Raw genomic sequence first — 19,654 nt, 5'->3', positions numbered from 1 at the left:
AGCGCAGTAATAGAATTTCTGCATCATCATCCTCATCATCATCATCATCACCATCATCATCTAAACCTCCTTCATCACCATCCTCCTTCCTTCCTTCCTCACCCTCCCGATCATCACTTCCATCACCCACTGCATCATCATCATTACCACTAAAACCACCCTTCATCCTCCTCCTCCTCCTCCTCCTCATCATCATCATCATCCTCATCATCATCACCATCATCATCATCATCATCATCATCATCATCATCATCATCATCATCATCATCAAGGATGTCTTTGATCACAAGTCTTCTTCTCGCGTCCTACTTCCTTTCTTTTTTTCTGATGAAACGAACGTCCGAAACGTTGCCACGTTCGCTTTTTTTCATCTGAACTAAAGTAATATCATATTTGTCAAATCTTGTTCTTTCCATATTTTCCCTTTTAGTATTTATTTTCTGTGCACACAAACACACACACACACACACACACACACACACACACACACACACACACACACACACACACACACACACACACACACACACACACACACACACACATGTACATGTATGAACAAGTATACGCACGCGAACATATACACGTACAGCTTTATATATATTTGTTACCGTTTAGTCAGGAATTTTTGTTCAGTGTTGTCTAATCACAAAACTTATATTACGTTGATTAGACTACAAAACTCTCTTGTTTTAAACTTTATCTCGCTTCCACCCCATTATTTCAACCAGTTTATTTTGTTATCATATCCCTCTGCTAAGTTTTTACACACAACCACATGCTTCAGATAGCTTCAATCTCCTATATTTATGGATATACACAGACACATCAAGAGTACATAGACACCATCACTTTCGAAAGTTTTATTTCTAGAAAAAAAATAATGTCATTCGATGTAATTAGATACTTAATCAAGTATTTAGTAAACATATGCAAGTGCAGGAGTGGCTGTGTGGTAGGTAGCTTGCTTACCAGCCACATGGTTCCGGGTTCAGTCCCACTGCGTGGAACCTTGGGCAAGTGTCTTCTACCATAGCTTCGGGCCGACCAAAGCCTTGTGAGTGGATTTGGTAGACAGAAACGGAAAAAGAAGCCCGTCGTGTGTGTGTGTATATAATATATATATATATATGTGTGTGTGTGGTGTGTGTGTGTGTGTGTGTGTTGGGTGTGTGTGTGTGTGTGTGTTTATGTGTCTGTGTTTGTCACCCCAACATTACTTGACAACCAATGCTGGTAACTTAGCGGTTCGGCAAAAGAGCCCGATAGAATAAGTACTAGGCTTACAAAGAGTAAGTCCTGGGGTTGATTTGCTCGACTAAAGGCGGTGCTCCAGCATGGCCACAGTCAAATGACTGAAACAAGTAAAAGAGTAAACAGATTATCCAATTAATTTTTGTTTTTAAGATGGCAAGACTAGATTTTGAGGAAATTTGGTTACTATTTCTCGTTGACTCGGATCGACCGAAGCCTTTTGATAGCATGAATGTGGGAGTTGGGGTAATAACTATCTTAATTAATGCATACAAACAAAAGAAAGTAACTTACCAGCAGTCTCAGGAACGGGACTCCCATGACAACAACTCGAGCTGAGGAAGAAGCCATACCTAATCCAACGCTCCTATAGGAAATATATAAGAAATTATTGAGAGACGGATTGTTATATGTGAATTAATTTGAAATAGAAAGCTACCGGAATTCTACACAAAGACACTAACTGCTATCTCTTTCACAAAATCGTTTTCATTCAATGTCATACGAAAATTTCGGTAGGAAAAATAAAGTTATTTTAACGTATCTACTCATTGTTAATACGTTCTGGCAGATTCAAACGTGAATAACTGATCACTGTCGTTTTTCGTCGTCAGAGAATACCCTGTTCCTTTAAACGATGTGTTCATAGCACACGCGATCCAGCGGTGTAACATGACTCCGAGACAAGACGGCGTTTCGACCTCATTGTGCGTCGCTTTACTCAAAGCCACACCCCTCCCCCGAGCTGATGAATGTAACAAGAGGATGAGTTCTTCCTTATTACAGTTAGCAAAGGAATTATTTGTTGGTGTGTGCTGATGTCAGCTAAATGTAATAATTTATAAGGTGCAACAAAATAAGCGAAAATCCAAACAATAATGTATCAATTCCTTTTTAATATGTTCTGACAGATTCAAATGAAAATATTTGATCCTTTTTGTATTTCATCATCGGAGTACATCTCTCCCCCTTAAACGATGCGTGTTCATAATTCACGCGATTCTTTGATGTGAGGGGACTTTGAGACAACGCAGTGATTCGACCGTATTGTTTATCTTTTCACGGGCTTTTCTGTGTGTATTCCATGAATTATTATCTGTTTGGTAGACGTCAACACACATTAACAAACACTTTGTTTGCTCATACTCATGTTAGATTCTTCTTAGATACCCTGGTGTCTCGAAGTCCTCTTACACCTTTGACTCGCTTGTTATGTATATATATTATGCATGTGTGTGTGTGTGTGTGTTTCGATTTGCATAAATGAAGATTCTTTTCCTCCGTCTGGCTGCTTTTCTCTCTATAAAACGGAAAGTTGCATTATAGAACAGTCATTTTGACGAGTTGTATCTATTTATTTATCACCCGACGAGATACATCTGCACCACTGGATGCTCTTGAAGCAGTTATTGAGTGTCCCACCCAAGAGGAATCGATGCCAGACGTGTCGAAACAATTGTCGTGATTAACAATAAATTCTGGTATATTCCATCTTCTGTCTTTCATTTGCTATATATATATATTGGGTATGGTAGATGAGTTCAGCAAAAATTTATATTCAGATGAATATGGTACTTAAGTTGAGGCACCAGAATTTAGTACGTATCCATACAATTTCAAAGTAAGGTGATTAAAATAAAAATAAGCAGCAAGGATATCCAAAGGTAATGCAGTACGATCGTTGCATGCAACTCCATTTAATTGAACAATGCATCATTACATCAATTTAAAATGCAGAGCAATTTTCAGCTGCACAAAAACATGGAATTTAATTAAATTAGAACAGATGGACATATTAGTATAATTATACCTAAAATCTCCAAGACGTTAAGTACTTGGAGTTCGTATGTGTGTGTGTATATATATATATATAATATATATATATATATATATATATATTATACATATGTATATTATATCCATATATATCAGGTCATCCATACGTTCTGTCCAAATTTTGAATAAAGAAAACAAGTGATCAAATGTTATATTAATTGAAATTTAATCATCAATGTACTTTCCCTGATTATCTACGACTTCCTTCCATCTATTTACAAGTTTTTTTAATCCTATGAATGTAAAACTCTTTTGGTTTCAAAGCGAAGAACTCTGAAGTGTCAGTTTTGACCTCCTCCTGGCTTGCGAAAATTACGTCCCCCAAATGATTCGGTAAACTACGAAACAAATGATCTTTGCAGTGTGGGGTCGTGCATTATACTGATGAAACATCACTCCTTTTCGATTCACTAAAGCGGGTTTTTTTCTTCAAAGCTTGGTTCAAACGCTCTTATTGCTGACAGTAGACTTGAGCATTGATTGTTGCATTAGGTAGTAACAATTCAAAGTGAATTACTCCTTTGCAATCCCACCAGATAGAGAGAAGAACCTTTTCCCCATGAAGTTCCCTTCTCGGTTGTGGGTGAGCTTTTTACCTTTTACCAAATCACTGTTTACGACATTTAACATTTCGATAGAAGATCCATTTTTCATCACCAGTCACAAGTCTGTCCAAAAAGGGTGAAATGAGTTCGCGAGAATGGAGAGAAGGGCAGATGTCAACTTGGGATTTGCGGTTGTTTTCGGATAATTCATGAGGTACCCATTTTCAAAGTTTAGGAACCTTTCCAAGTTGTTGAAGATTACGATGAACAGTTGTATGGTTTGAACTAAGCTTTATTGCCAATTCTTCAACTGATAATGCAGGATTTTCTTCAAGTAATACCTCAAGTATTGCATATGTATTGCATAAGAATAAAAAAATATTTTAATGAGCGTTATACAATTTCTATAAAATTGAATGTTTTTACCTCATCGAAGTCGGGTATAATTCTGGTGTATAAATATAATTGCCTCCATAGCCAGCACCAACACCAAACATGGCTGCCAGATTGAGACCTACAAATGCATTTTCATTTATCTTGTTTGCTTCTGAAAGAAGAAAATTTGTAAAGAAAGAAAGTAAAAGTGACGTTTTGGAACATAACTTCACAAACGAATCTTAAAATCGGAAGAGAATGTTTGCATTTAAAAATGACCAATGTTAAAAAAAGGAAAGAATATATAAAGAGGAAGTTTTGTATTGTAAAATCACGTAATTTTATGGTACACAAACATCCGTATGCTTGTGTTCATCATGCAATGTTCTGCCGTTTTTGATATACATAAATGAAGATTTTTCATTCGTCTGGCTGCTTTTCTCTCTTCAAAATGGAAAGTTACACTGTGGAACTGTCATTTTGAGGGGTTGTATTTATTTATTTATCACCCGACAAGATACATCTGCAACACCGGATGCTCTTGAAGCAGTTATTGAGTGCCCCACCCAAGAGGAATCGATGCTAGACGTGTCGAAACAATTGTCGTGATTAACAATAAATTCTGGTATATTCCATCTTCTGTCTTTCATATGCTATCTATCTATCTATCTATCTATCTATCTATCTATCTATCTATCTATCTATCTATCTATCTATCTATCTATCTATCTATCTATCTATCTATCTATCTATCTATCAATCTATCTATCTATCTATGAAAGAGACCTCGACATTATGTAAATAGAGGAATTTGTGACAATTATTCAGTATTGTAGTATACATACATAATATACATACATATATATATTATTATATAATATATCAATGTATATAGCATATATATACACACATATATATGCATATATATATACACATATATATGCATATATATACATATATATAGATATATATATATACTTATATATATATACATATATATAATATACATATATATATATATATATATATATGTATACATATATATATATATACATATATATAATATACATATATATAACATATATATATACATTATATATATATATACATATATATATATATACTATATATATATATACAACATATATATATATATATATTATATACATATATATATGTTCACATACATATATATATATACATATATATATATTTACATACATATATTATATACATATATCATATATATATACATATAACATATATACATATATATATATATATACACATATATACATATATATATATCTATACATATATACCTATATATACATATACATATATACCTATATATACATATATACATATATAAATATATACATATACATAAACATACATAATACCACACACACACACTCACACACACACACACACATACACACACACATACACACACACACCACACACACACACACACACATACACATATATATATATATATATATATATATATATACATATACATATTTCTAGCATTATCCGTAACAATAATAATTTCAAAGTGACAGATTTACGTCATTTGTATCATTTGAAGTGTGTTTACGTCCCCGTAACTTAGCGGGCCGGCAAAAGAGACGGATAATACCGGGCATTATAAAAAATAAGTACTGGGGTCGAATGACTGAAACACGTAACAAGTCTCTGGTTCAACATAAGCTGGCCAAAATAAGACCGATAATAACAGTTCTATTCCGTCATTAATATATTTTTAACAAAACTGTATTTTACTTTTTACAGTTTATGTAGAATTTTTTTCTCTTTCGAATGATATAGGCGTCGTATATCTTTCTACAATTCGAATAATTTTAGTGCGCAATTAATTCAAATGATCAGAAATTGTCGGCAAAATAAATTTAAGACCGTATCAAGATTATGCAAATTAATAAATCAAATGGGTGGTCATATGGCTGGTCGTACAGCACTGTTTTGTTTAATAATCGAGAGTTGTTACACATTTATTCGCTATAGGAAAGTGACGTAGTATCAGCGCAGTTGCTAGATAAAAGGTCGTGCTGCTTCATCACCAAACTGTGTCTTTCATGAACAATAGCAAGCATCTAGGATGCAGCAAAACGGCTTGTATTCAAACATGGAAGCTTTACCAAGCTACTGGCCAATACAAAGATCAGCAAAGAAGGGGCACTCCGAGAAAAACAACAGTACATATGAATCGGCGAATTCATAGGCTCTTTGAAGGTAACCTATTTCTTTATTACCCACAAGGGGCTAAACATAGAGGGGACAAACAAGGACAGACATAGGTATTAAGTCGATTACATCGACCCCGAAAGGATGAAAGGCAAAGTCGACCTCGGCGGAATTTGAACTCACAACGTAACGGCAGACGAAATACCGGTAAGCATTTCGCCCGACGTGCTAACGTCTCTGCCAGCTCACCGCCTTTTTGCTCTTTGAAGGTAACCGAATGCTAACAGCAGTGGGCATTTGCAAGCAGTTATCTGATGAAACTGACATCAGTTTTACAACACAAAATGTCGGAAACCACCTAAAAAGAATTTGGACTGTTCTGCTGGATCACTCGAAAGAATCCAATAATTTCTGAGACGAACCGGCGGCAGCGGATCAAGTTTGCCAAAAGCCATATTGAATGGACGGCCGAAAACTGTCAAAACTTCTTTGGAGCGACGAATCCCGCTTCTGATTCTTTGGATCAGACAGAAAGACTAATGTTCGACGCCGGCCAACTGAAGAATTCCATTCTAAGTGTGTCAAGAAAACGGTACTAGCGGGAGGTGGAGTGGAGTCATAATAGTTAAGCTCAGCAGCTTAAGTGTTGGTCCAATTGTTAAGGTTGATGGCAGACTGAACAGTATAGCCAATCTGCAATTAGAAAGAAAATGTACTACCGCATCTAAATAATCAGATGCCACCGGGATCTATTTTCCAGCAGGACAATTTCCACGTTCATAAGGCTAGGAAAGTTTTGCAATATTTTGAGCGCAATAATATGGTAGTTACTGAGTGGCCTCCGCAGAGCCGAGATTTGAATCCAAAAGAAAATTTAGGGAATTATGTTTCTAAGAGTTCATGCTAAAAAACCAACAAATTTTCTCCCAATTATATAATTTTATTGAAGAAATATGGTAAAATATTCTAAGTGATTTTTGTGTTAATTTGTCGAACTCTATGTCCCGCCGTTGTAAGGCCGTAATTGAAAATAATAGTTATGGAACTAGATACTAATAATAAATTTTTGTTCGTTGATCATTTGCACCGTAAATTTTCAGTTAAACAATATAATGTTGGTATGGTCTTAAACTTATGTTGCCGACAATTTTCAATCATTTGAATTTAATTGCGCATTAAAATTATTCAAATTGTAGAAAGATATATAACACCAATATCATTCGAAAGAGAAAAAAATACTACATAAACTGTAAAAAGTAAAATAATTTGATACAGTTTTGTTAAAAATAAATTAATGAAGGAATAGAAGTGTTATCATCGGTCTTGTCAAGCAAACTTCTTATCGCAGAGTCACCCCTGTCTTAGTTTCTTCAAATTATATATATATATATACAACATATATATATATATATATACATATTATATAATATATATATATATATATATATATGATTGATTGATTGATTCTAGTTTCAGCTTACGAGCTGTGGCCATGCTGGGGCAATATATATATTTACATACATATATACATATATAAATATATACATATACATAAACATACATAATACACACACACACACACACACACACACACACACACACACACACACAAACATATATATATACATATTTCTAGCATTATCCGTAACAATAATAATTTCAAAGTGACAGATTTACGTCATTTGTATCATTTGAAAGGGGAAACTAAGGACTCTGCGATGAGAAGTTTGCTTGACCAATGTATGTTCTCTCTTACTACTGATGGGGCCTCAGCTATAGTGGATAGTAAAATGAGGTTCAATCCACTTCTCTTCAAGAATCATCATGGCAGATAATGATGATTTCAAATTTTGGCACAAGGCTAGCAATTGAGTACTGGGGTAAGTCGACCCCAGCACTCATCTAGTACTTATTTTATTGACCCTGAAAGGATGAAAGGCGAAGTCGACCTTGGCGTAATTTGAACTTAGAACGTGAAGACGGACGAAATGCCGTTAAGCATTTTGCCTAGCATGCTAACGATGCTACCAGTTCGTCGCCTTATGAAATAAATAATAACGTTATCAAGTTATCACTAGGAAAAATTGTCGGCTCTTCATTCTGATATGTTTGAGAATGTGAAGGAATAGTTTGCCGTTATTGTGAGCTACATCCATGTACATACAATATAGTGAACCACTTTCAAAAGATGAAATAAGATTTTTGGCAAAAGGACCGAGTTTAGATGAGTTCTTCTACTTCATTCGAATAATACATTCATGATTATCTTATTGAGAAAACGCACCAGTGAAAATTTGACAGTATCGTTTAATTGAACGATAAAGAATGGACGGAAACACCCAGCATTCCTGACAGAAATTATTTAGTATTTCGATAATTTGAAATTGGAGTTTCCCGAGGAGTTCAAGTTTATGCCATTGACACCCTTCGAAAACAACAACAACAACAACAACAACAACAACAACAGCTGCAGCAACAACAACAACAACAACAACAACAACAACAACAACAGCAACAACAACAACAAAGTATCGTTTGTTTCAGGCACACTTCAAGCAACTTATTTTGTGAATATAATTTTGCTTTGAAATATATATTTATATAATTATAAAAAAATGCATGCAATAGATGGAGTTTTAAATATCTTTACTTACTACCAAACAGTTTTATGAATGCTGCAACCATAAGACAAACACCACCGAATAATTTTGAAAAACCCAGTGATATTTTGTGCCCAAATCTGTAAAAAAGAAACACGGTATGTATATATGTTATAACTTGTTCAGGTTGAAGACACAACTATATAGTACAGACAGGTATGGCACTTAAACAGAGAACCACACTACATAAGGGACAGATCCCTCTCCCACAGTACAGACAGATTTTTTTGAGCGAACACATAGAGAGATGTGCAGGTAATATCCAACTAAACTTCACATATTATCCACTCTAATTATGAAGAAAAGAGAGGATGAAACCAATAAACTGTCGACAGTCTGTCAACCCTATGTGAAAGGCCTCTCCGAAAAGATACAAAAGATATGCGGCCCTTATGACATCAGAACAGTATTCAAGAGTAATACAACACTTCGCAAATATCTCCTTCGAGTAAAACCACCAATACAAGAGAATATGACCAAAAACTGCGTGTAGTCCATGCAGCTGTGGTAGGTTATACAAAGGCGAAACATGCCGCCCCCTCAAAATAAGGGTATAGGAACATCGTAAAGCTGTGACACGAGGAGATATTGATAAATCGGGTATAGCTGATCATGTATGGAAAAATGGAGACCACCTGAGGGATGAATTTAAAATAATAGACAGAAAACACCACTGGAAAAAATGAAAACTAAAAGAAGCAGCACATATGCCAAGACACAAAAACCTCCTAAGCAGACCGAGTGTAGATATGAATAACATATGGGAAGCGATATTAAGGAAGAATAAGAGAATATTAGATTTATAAGCCCTAAAATTCACTCCATAATTACCCACGGGCATATGGTGTAATGATTAAGTGCGTGGGCTACTAACCCAAAGATTCCGAGTTTGATTCCAGGCAGTGAACCGAATAATAATAATAACAATATCTTAGGAATGGGAACCCAGGTTCGAAATTTCCTCGAGACACATGACGGCTGGAGGGTATATCAGCCGAAATGTTGTGTTAACAACAAACAAGATAAGGACAAATATCCGTCAAATGTAAACAATGTAAATAAAAAAAAAAATTATTTACCGAAAAATAGAGAAATATGAACGCATAACCAACTTTGGTTTCAGAATATATTTTAATTCATAATTATCTCTCCTTACTTGTTAATTCATTTCATTCACAAACTCCCTTACACAACATGGACTAAGATCTTAAGAAAATACGAAGTTACAATATTTTCAATGTCATGATTAGCGAAAGTGAAACCAGTCGACAAGCACATTACTCTTTTACCTATAAAATATACTAACACTATACAAACTGTATTTTCCTTCTTTATTGATATATCTTATATATATATTATATATATATATATATATATATATATATATATGCTGCATGTATGTATGTATGTAGCTATATATTTAAGAGATGAGGAATTATGTACATTATTTACATTTGACGGATATACCCTCCAGCCTTCATCAGGTGTCTTGGGGAAATTTCAAACCTGGGTTCTCATTCCTAAGAAATTATTATTATTATTATTATTATTATTATTATTATTATTATTATTATTATATTATTATTATTATTATTGCTGTTGTTGTTGTTGTTATTATTATTCAGGTCACTGCCTGGAATCGAACTCGGAATCTTGGGGTTAGTAGCCTACGCTCTTAACCACTACGCCGTATGCCTGTCCGTGGGTATATGGGGTAGTGGTTTAGAGCACGGGCTACTACCCCAAGATTCCGAGTTCTATTCCAGGCAGTGACTGAATAATAATAATAATAATAATAATAAATAATAATAATAACATGATGATAATGATGATGATAATGTAAGAATAATAATAATAATAATGATATAACAACAACAACAACCAATAATAATAATAATAATAATAATAATAATAATAATAAATAATAATAATAAAAGAATAATGATAAACATACATATAAAATATGGAAGGAAAATAATAGAGATATGACTAAAATACATATAAAATATGGAAGGAAAAAATAGAGATATAGACTTGGGTACAGCAATGAACCCTAATAAATTAGCTAACGTACGAAGATACATTCTCAAGCCAAAAAAATATCAGAAATAGAAATAGAACATTTAAAGAAAAAATACACAGGAAAATGTAGATAGAAGCCACACAACAATGCCCAATAATATAAACACTGAAACTGTAAAACACGAAGACAAACGCAACATTCCCAACAAACCGATGTGTAAACAACGAAGGGGAGCCTAATGATTATGATAATATAAAAAAAAAATAATCAAAGAACTGAAAACCACAGAGCCCAAAAGGACCACCGACATACTCCCAAGAATAAAAATAAACGCAATAACAACACCAATTATAAACAACATAAACCTAGCCGTCACTGAACTAGCCACTGAACAAAAAAAAGTGATATCACTGAACTAAATGACTTGATATACGCAGCAGCCACTGCAGCCACAAAAGAAGCTGGATACTCACCCAAACCCGCCCAAACAGGAGTACCACCACCCAAAAAAACCCTGTGGATAAATAACATCCAAAACAAAATAAAAAAAATTAGAAAAGACCTGTCGATTCTTAATGAAATCAGCAAACAAGCAACGCTACTAAGCAACAAAAAGAGAACAAAAATGCTCCGCAAATATAACATCACAGAAAAAGATTTGCGGAGATAAAAGAAAAGCTGAAGCAAGATATCCTTGCCAAAGCTCAAAGGATCCGCCGGTACGAGAAAACGCCAACGCTTCTTTGAACAGAACAAAAAGTTCAACTCCGACCCCAAAAAGTTCTACCAAGAACTGGCAAAAATAAAATAGAAGTCACTGCAGCACCAACGGCAGAGAAGAATTGGAAGAATTCTGGAAAGAAATATGGTCGGCGAACGAACAGCCAAAAAAAAAAGGAGTATGAAAATAACAAACTCGGCATCTGAACAACTTTGGACCCCCATAACAACTGAAGAGGTCACCCAGGCACTGCAAAAACTAAGCAACTGGAAGGCACCTGGGCATGACAAGATCCCCAACTTCTGGTTGAAATATCTAACAGGAATGCACAAAAAGCTGGCTGAAAACTTTAACAGCATACTAGCAGAGCCAGAGACAATGCCTGAATGGCTCACGAAGGGGAAAACCATCTTAATCCCAAATCAAATGAAACAACAAAACAGAAGACAGAAAACTACAGACCAATAACCTGCCTCCCTACTATGTTCAAGGCATTTACTGCAGTGATATCGCAAAGGCTGAACAGCACCTGGACGAAAACAAACTGTTCCCAGAAGAGCAGAAAGGATGCCGCAAGGGCTCATATGGCTGTAAAGATCAACTAATGATTAATAAAGCCGTATCTGAAGACAGCCACAGAAAGAAGAAAGGCCTCAGTATGGCCTGGATTGACTACAAAAAGGCGTTTGATAGCATCCCCCACACATGGATCCTCGAAACACTAGCCATTAACAAGTAGCACCAACAATCATAAAATTCATAGAGCACTCTATGAATAAATGGCAAACAGTCCTACACCCCAACAAAAGAGGGACTCATGAAACCCAAAGACATCCCCATTAGAAGAGGAATATTCCAGGGAGACACGCTCTCTCCACTCCTTTTCTGCTTGGCACTGTCACCTCTGTCTGATATGCTAAATAGAACTGGATGCGGATATAAATGTTACGGCAAAACGATCAGCCACCTTTTATATATGGATGACCTAAAACTATACGCTGCAAATGACAAACAGCTGGAAACACTATTAAAGACAGTTCATGGATTTACCAAAGAAATAGATATGAATTTGGATTAGAAAAATGCGCCAAAGTAACCATGAAAAGAGGAAAACTAGTTAAGAGTAACAACATCACACTAGAAAAAACCAATGAAATAAAAGAATTAGACCAAAGCCAAACTTACAAATACTTAGGAATCCATGAACTAGATAAGACACAACACACACAAATGAAAGAGAAAATAAAAAAAAGAATATTATAGACGAGTTAGATCAATACTAAAAACAGAGCTCAATGCTAAAAACAAGATAATAGGTATCAACACCTTTAGCTGTCCCAGTTATAAGTTACAGCTACAATATCCTTAACTGGACACGAAATGAACTGTCCAAAATAGATAGGAAAAACAAGAAAAATACTGACAGGATCTAGGATGCATCACCCAAAATCTGACATAGAAAGACATATATACAACGTATAGAAGGTGGTAGAGGCCTATACAGCTGGAAAACTACTATAAATAACCACCATAGGACTGCAAAAATACTACTTCAGAAGGAAGGAAAACTGATCCAGATAGCAGCAAAACACGAGCAAAACAAAAAAAACTGTTCTCAGTATTTAAGGAAGCTGACAAATACAAACAAGAAATCATACCACCTAATAAACACAGAAGAAGAAGATGATGAAGAAACAACAAAAGCTATAAAACAAAGAAATCCAAACTAAAAATAGAACAGCAACGAGCCATGATAAAACGATGGCAAGAAAAGCCCCTTCATGGTAAATACTGCACTAAACTAAACGCAAAAGAAATAGACAAAGAAAAATCCCAGCAATGGTTGAGAAGCTCAGGACTCAAAGCAGAGAAACAGAGGGATTTTTAATTGCAGCACAAGACCAAAGCCTCCCAACCAGAAATTACCAAAAACATGTAATGAAAAGAAATATACAAGTAACTACAGAATATGTGGAGATGGACAGAAGAAAAAATAAATCATTATCTCTAGCTGCCAGTCCTGGCTAAGAAGGAATATATTCACAGACATGACAGAGTTGGAACCTACATACATTGGAAGCTATGCCAACATTATGGAATAACAACAGAGAAAAAATGGTATAGGCACACACCAGAAAAGGTCACAGAACAGAAAACGAGAAAGCAACCATACTCTGGGATATGCCGATACACACAGATAGAGAAATTAAGGCCAACAGACCAGATATAGTTGTCAGAGATCATGAAGAAAAAAAATGCTTTCTAATTGATGTATCAATACGGCAGATGACAACGTGTCTCTAAATGAAATGGAGAAACTCTCAAAATACAAAGACCTGGAAATAGAGGTAACTAGAATGTGTGGAACATGAAAACAGAAACAATTCTATCATAGTAGGTGCATTAGGCATGATAAAAAAAATTCAGACAAATACATAACAAAAACACCAGGACTTACAAACACATATAACATACAGAAAATTGCCTACTACTAGGCACTGCACACATCCTACGCAGAACACTTTCCATACTATAACCATCAGAGCATCACAACAAATCACAGCACATACCCAAGGCACACAGAGCTGCGCTCGGTAGTGAAGTGAAAGCACGCTATAAAAATAAAATTACTGAATAATAATGATAATAATAATGCTAATAATAATAATAATAATAATAATAATAATAATAATAATAATAATAATAATAATAATAATGATAATAATAATAATAATAATAATAATAATAATAATGATAATAATAATAATAATGATAAGAATAATAATAACAAGATCGAAAAATACCTTAGAAATGAGAAACCAGTTTCGAAATTTTCTCAAGAGACCTGATGAAGCTGGAGGGTATATCATCCGAAACGTTGTGTTAACAGCAAATAAGATGAGGACAAATATCCGTCAATGTAAATAATGTAAATATTGTGTGTGTGTATATATATATATATATATATATATATATATATATATATATATATATATCTACGCTTACCATCGAAATGAAATCGACTACTCTCTTGTCCATAAACGATGTAAATTGTAGGATGCCTAAGTCTTTGCGCCGTCTCAACATCATTGACGGGATTAGAGAGTGAAAGGCATTGCACATCTCGATTAAGAACCAAATGCGTCAATGATTTCAATGTGACGCAGTTACAGGTTGCTATCAGAAAGGGAACCTGAAAACAGCTTGTAGAAATCTATGTAGATTATCTTTCACTGATCCAGAAAATGAAAAACTGCAATCAAAAAGCAATAACTAAGTCCGGAGAAGTCAAACTGTAGAATCCCGGAGGAAACAAGGGGAATACTAGCGAAATGGAAGATTATGAAGAGGAATGTGAAAGATCAGCTTGAGTATTGCGTTCACTGGAAGATGGGAAAAAGCTTTAAGAAATTTAGACTGAAGAACCTGTTGTGGTCTATAGAAGAGAGGAAAAGAGAGGCAGAGAGGAAAAGAGATGAAAGACAAATAGGATCACGGTGAATGACAAAAAAGAGGTAGAGTAGGTCTGTGAAATCTCTTACACCAATGCTCTCAAACCATCAGTGATACTTGATCCTCCACCGTAAAAAGCAACATAATCAATCAATCAATCAATCAATCAATCAATCAATCTAATCATCTGTCAGCTAATCTATCAATCAATCAGTCAATTAATAAAGCATAGTGTAAGTTCACTTGAATTAAAGTTTATTATGTTTTACCTTGTTAGTGCGCCGGCATATAGCAATGCAGCGGATGCTTCAGCAAGGGCCATAATTGTGAAGTTGAAGTAGATACTCCCGCCCAACGCTTCGGATAATAAGTAAAGACCATTGTATGATGCAGCATCTACAATCCTGTAAACCGGTATAGAAACGCATGGCAGATAAAGCAAATGAATTTGTGAACAGAAGAGATAGAAATGATACTTCAATGAAAGAGTCACTGTTTTCAATATATATATATACATACATACATACATACATATATATATATATATATATATATATATATATATATATATATATATATATATTATATATATATATATATATATATATATATATATATATATATATATATATATGCATATGTGGGCACAGGACTTCATGAAACGTGTACAACAAAAAAGTACGAAGCACGAGTACATGGAACATGATCTATTCTTTCGAACAACGAAGAACACAATGTACCGTAAATCCTCGAGTATAGTCCGCTCTTGAGTATAATACGCAGGGGATTTTTAGGGGGCTGTACCTCTGAAAACCCTGAACCTTGTGTATAATACGCATCCCTTCTCAAACTTGAGTCAAGGAGGTCTATATAACGTCCTTGGTTTGTAAAAATGTATACGGTAGCGTCCTTTATTATTATTGTTTATATAACATAATGCAAACGTGTAGCCTTTTTGTGCATTTTGTTTGCAGAAAATAAAGAAATAACAGTAATAACATCAGTGAAAAGTAAATATTAAGTAAATTGCCTTTACATACTCATCACTATCAATTACAAAAGCAAAAGCAAAAACATTTATTGAAATCCTTCAAATTCAACATCACTTTCAGCATCAAATAACTGTTCGAGTTGTTCCTCCGTAAACATGTCAGCATCATTGTAGTGTAAATCTCCGTCACCGCCAGATTCATAGTCAACATCAGAAGATTCCCTTTCATCTATTTCATCTTTCCATACAACGTCATCTTGAGTACCATCCAGTGCAGACGATATACAATATTTCATAAAGCCTTTCACAATAATCTGGGGATCAAGTTCATTCCATGCATACACGATCCATTTGCATATCAAAGTCAGGTCGGGAGCGCGAACCCTTCCACTTTTAGTGAACGACTTTATGCCTTGACATAAAGTTACTGGCCCAACCACGTGATCCTTTAAATTCTGACTCATTAAGTTTTATGTTTTTAGCAATGAGTTTTGCCTGTAGCCTCAAATGTAAAAGATTACAACGATTATTGTTAATGTTATATGAGGAAGTTTTGGCTAGGATACGCCATCCTAAACTATAGTTAATATTATGTCTTTCAATTCCCAAATGTAACTACTAATTCCGGTAGAGTTGGCTTTACTTCTTTTTCTGAAACTAGAGCGATGGGAGTTATATCTAAGTATCATTTCATTTTTTGCTGTTCCAATATAAGATTTCTTGTAATTATTTGCGAGTACATTGCACTGGTAGATTACGTTTTTAGTTTTACATATATTCGAGAATTCACAATTGTTTTTATCTCTGCAGCCACGTAGATTATTAAGCTTAGCACCGAATGTAGGAACCTACGGACAAGTGGAAATATGAAAGACACTAAATCTAAGACTACAGATTTAACGAACTCTCTTCTCTTTTATCCTCCTACTGACACGTGGAATTATGTAAGTCACTAAAATGTAAAACTATTGCTTTAATGAACACTTTTCTTTTTCTTTCCTTCTATTTTTCCCTTCTATTTTATCTTTACCATATAATCGTTCTGAAGATGTTTATCAATTGTAACGAGGCAAATGCAAATTTACCCCATTTTTATAAATAGAAACACCAGTGATCCACTTCTCATTGTTAATTATTGCTCCATGTCTTATCGTCTCTCTATATATTAAACCACAGTTTTACCTTTAAATTACCTACTACCGTATACCTTATAACGAGGACCATACATACTGAGGTAATACACCAGGAGTGCCTACGGTTACATTTATCCCTTATATAGTTGCACAACCTCTAACTTATATCTCACACAATATATATATATATATAATGTCACTGGAAAAAGTATATATATATATTTGCATTGGGAACAACTTCATATCGCCAACCGATAGTTGTCACACGCTGATGACGGGTCAATATTCAGAAACCCGGGTCCGTGTGTATCACGTCAGGCTGGAGATAGGAAGGATGACTTTTCTTTGCAAATACTGATAGGGTACAGGAAGTGTGTCAATAGCCAGCTGGAGGAGATGTCTTCCTAGGGCTACAAGCTACAGTAGCATCAACCCCTAAGGGTTAGCCACATTTAAGTGGCAAATATACTTCCGGATAATATATAAAGTTATATAAAATATATAATATATATAATATAATATAGTATAGTATAGTATAATATATATAATATAGTATAGTCTAGTAAAGTATAATATATATATATATATATATCTATATATATATATATATATATATATATATATATATACAAGAATTCTATAATTATGAGTATAATTATAATTAGGGTTCAGCAAAAATTTGCTTCACCACAAACCGAAATCTAGAAATAGCAGTTAAACTACTATTTCACAACCAAATTTTTGCTGAACCTTAATTATAATTATACTCATAGTTATAGAATTCTTGTATAAGTTTACCGATTAATTAATTTTACTCTTTATTATTATTGATATATATATATATAATATATATATATATATATATATATTATATATATATATATATATATATATATATATTATACATACAGATACATATATACATAGGTACCTAATCCAATATGAACAGCAAATTCAACCCAAAGATGCTTCCAAGAATAGCGTATGTATAAAAGAACACAAGTGGGTTTTAAAATTCACAACAGCTGTTTCGGCAGCAATTTATTGTGATGCATTCTTAGATTAAATCATGATAAAATCCCACCATCATCAGGTAAATTTTAAGCATACAACCAGTTAAGGTAAAACTAGAATAGGTTACACATCAACCATCCATATTATCTACGTACAGCAGTATACTCCTCTCACGTACGCATGCATAAATGTATATGAACACACACTCATGTACATAAACATATGTACACCTACATTTCCATATACAAATATATAGATATCCTAAGTAAGTTGATACATACACAAAACACACAAGACATACTCATATACGTACATGTATACATGTATATCGACATGCGTGCGCGCAGACACATGCACACACGTATATATATATATATATATATATATATATATATATATATATATATAATATATATACACATACGCATGTATATATACATATATGTATGCACATAGACATATATACATATACATATATGTATATGTGTATGTGTGTTTATGTTTACGTCTAACGCATTCGTTTTTTTTTGTTTGTCAATCATATATTGATGACAGCTTTTTCTGACATTTTGATATAATTCTGGTTTCAAATTCTGCCACAGAAGCTGCTATTTTGGGAGAGGGGATAAGTCAATTACATCGATCGTAGTATTTCACTGGTACTTTATTTATCGATCCTGAGAGAATAAAAGCAAAGTCGACCTTGGCGGAATTTGAACCCAGAACGTAGCGGCAGTCGAAATACTGCTAAGTATTTCGCCCAGCGTGCTAACGATTCTGCCAGCTCAACGCCTTGCATTTTTTGGTATAATAATGACCAAATTTCTTCGGTTTTGAGACGTCAGTGGTCAGATTCTTTTGAAGTTTTGTCATGCCTAAAGGCTTATTCTTAAGAGTACAATGGTCGAAAGATTTTATAGTATTATGCATTGGTAAGTCTAAAATAAAGGAGCACATATAGAGACAAAAAGAATTCGAATTTTAATATTATCTAAGATATTAAGGCGGTGAGCTGGGAGAATCGTTAGCATGCCGGACAAAATGCTTAACAGCATTTCGTCCGTCTGTACGTTCAGGGTTCAAAATCTGCCCAGATCAACTTTACTTTTCATCCTTTTAGGGAGTCGATAAGATAAGTACCAGTTGAGCGCTGGGATCGATGCAATCGACTTAGACCATCCCCGTAAATTCCCAGCCTTGTGCCAAAATTAGAAATCACTATTATAAAAGATATCAACGTGGTGAACTGGCAGAATCATTAGCACGCCGGACAAAATGACTGGCGGCATTTCGTCCGTTTGTACGTCGTGGGTTCAAAATCCGCCGAGATTGACTTTGTCCTTCATCCCTTTCGGGGGTCGACAAAATAAGAACCAGATGAGCATTGGGGTGGCCTTGTATCAAAATTTGAAACTTAGGTTAATTAGTTAACAATATGTAT

General features: G+C 34.3%; 1 protein-coding gene across 1 annotated transcript in view; it reads right to left on the bottom strand.

Moving 5' to 3' along the window:
* Positions 1–783: 783 nt before the first annotated feature.
* LOC115217605 (organic cation transporter protein-like) overlaps positions 784–19,654 on the bottom strand; it is an 81,377-nt gene continuing 62,506 nt past the window's right edge. Inside the window, exons 7-11 of the mRNA XM_029787357.2 lie at positions 15,345–15,479; positions 8,873–8,958; positions 4,062–4,182; positions 1,549–1,621; positions 784–801 (exon numbers count right to left, since the gene is read on the bottom strand). Coding sequence (XP_029643217.1) covers positions 784–801; positions 1,549–1,621; positions 4,062–4,182; positions 8,873–8,958; positions 15,345–15,479 — 433 coding nt within the window. The remainder of the gene's footprint in view (positions 802–1,548; positions 1,622–4,061; positions 4,183–8,872; positions 8,959–15,344; positions 15,480–19,654) is intronic.

Source organism: Octopus sinensis, linkage group LG11 (assembly GCF_006345805.1).
Source record: "Octopus sinensis linkage group LG11, ASM634580v1, whole genome shotgun sequence".
In the NCBI taxonomy this organism is placed as follows: domain Eukaryota; kingdom Metazoa; phylum Mollusca; class Cephalopoda; order Octopoda; family Octopodidae; genus Octopus; species Octopus sinensis.
This window is presented reverse-complemented; position numbering and strand designations above follow the sequence as displayed.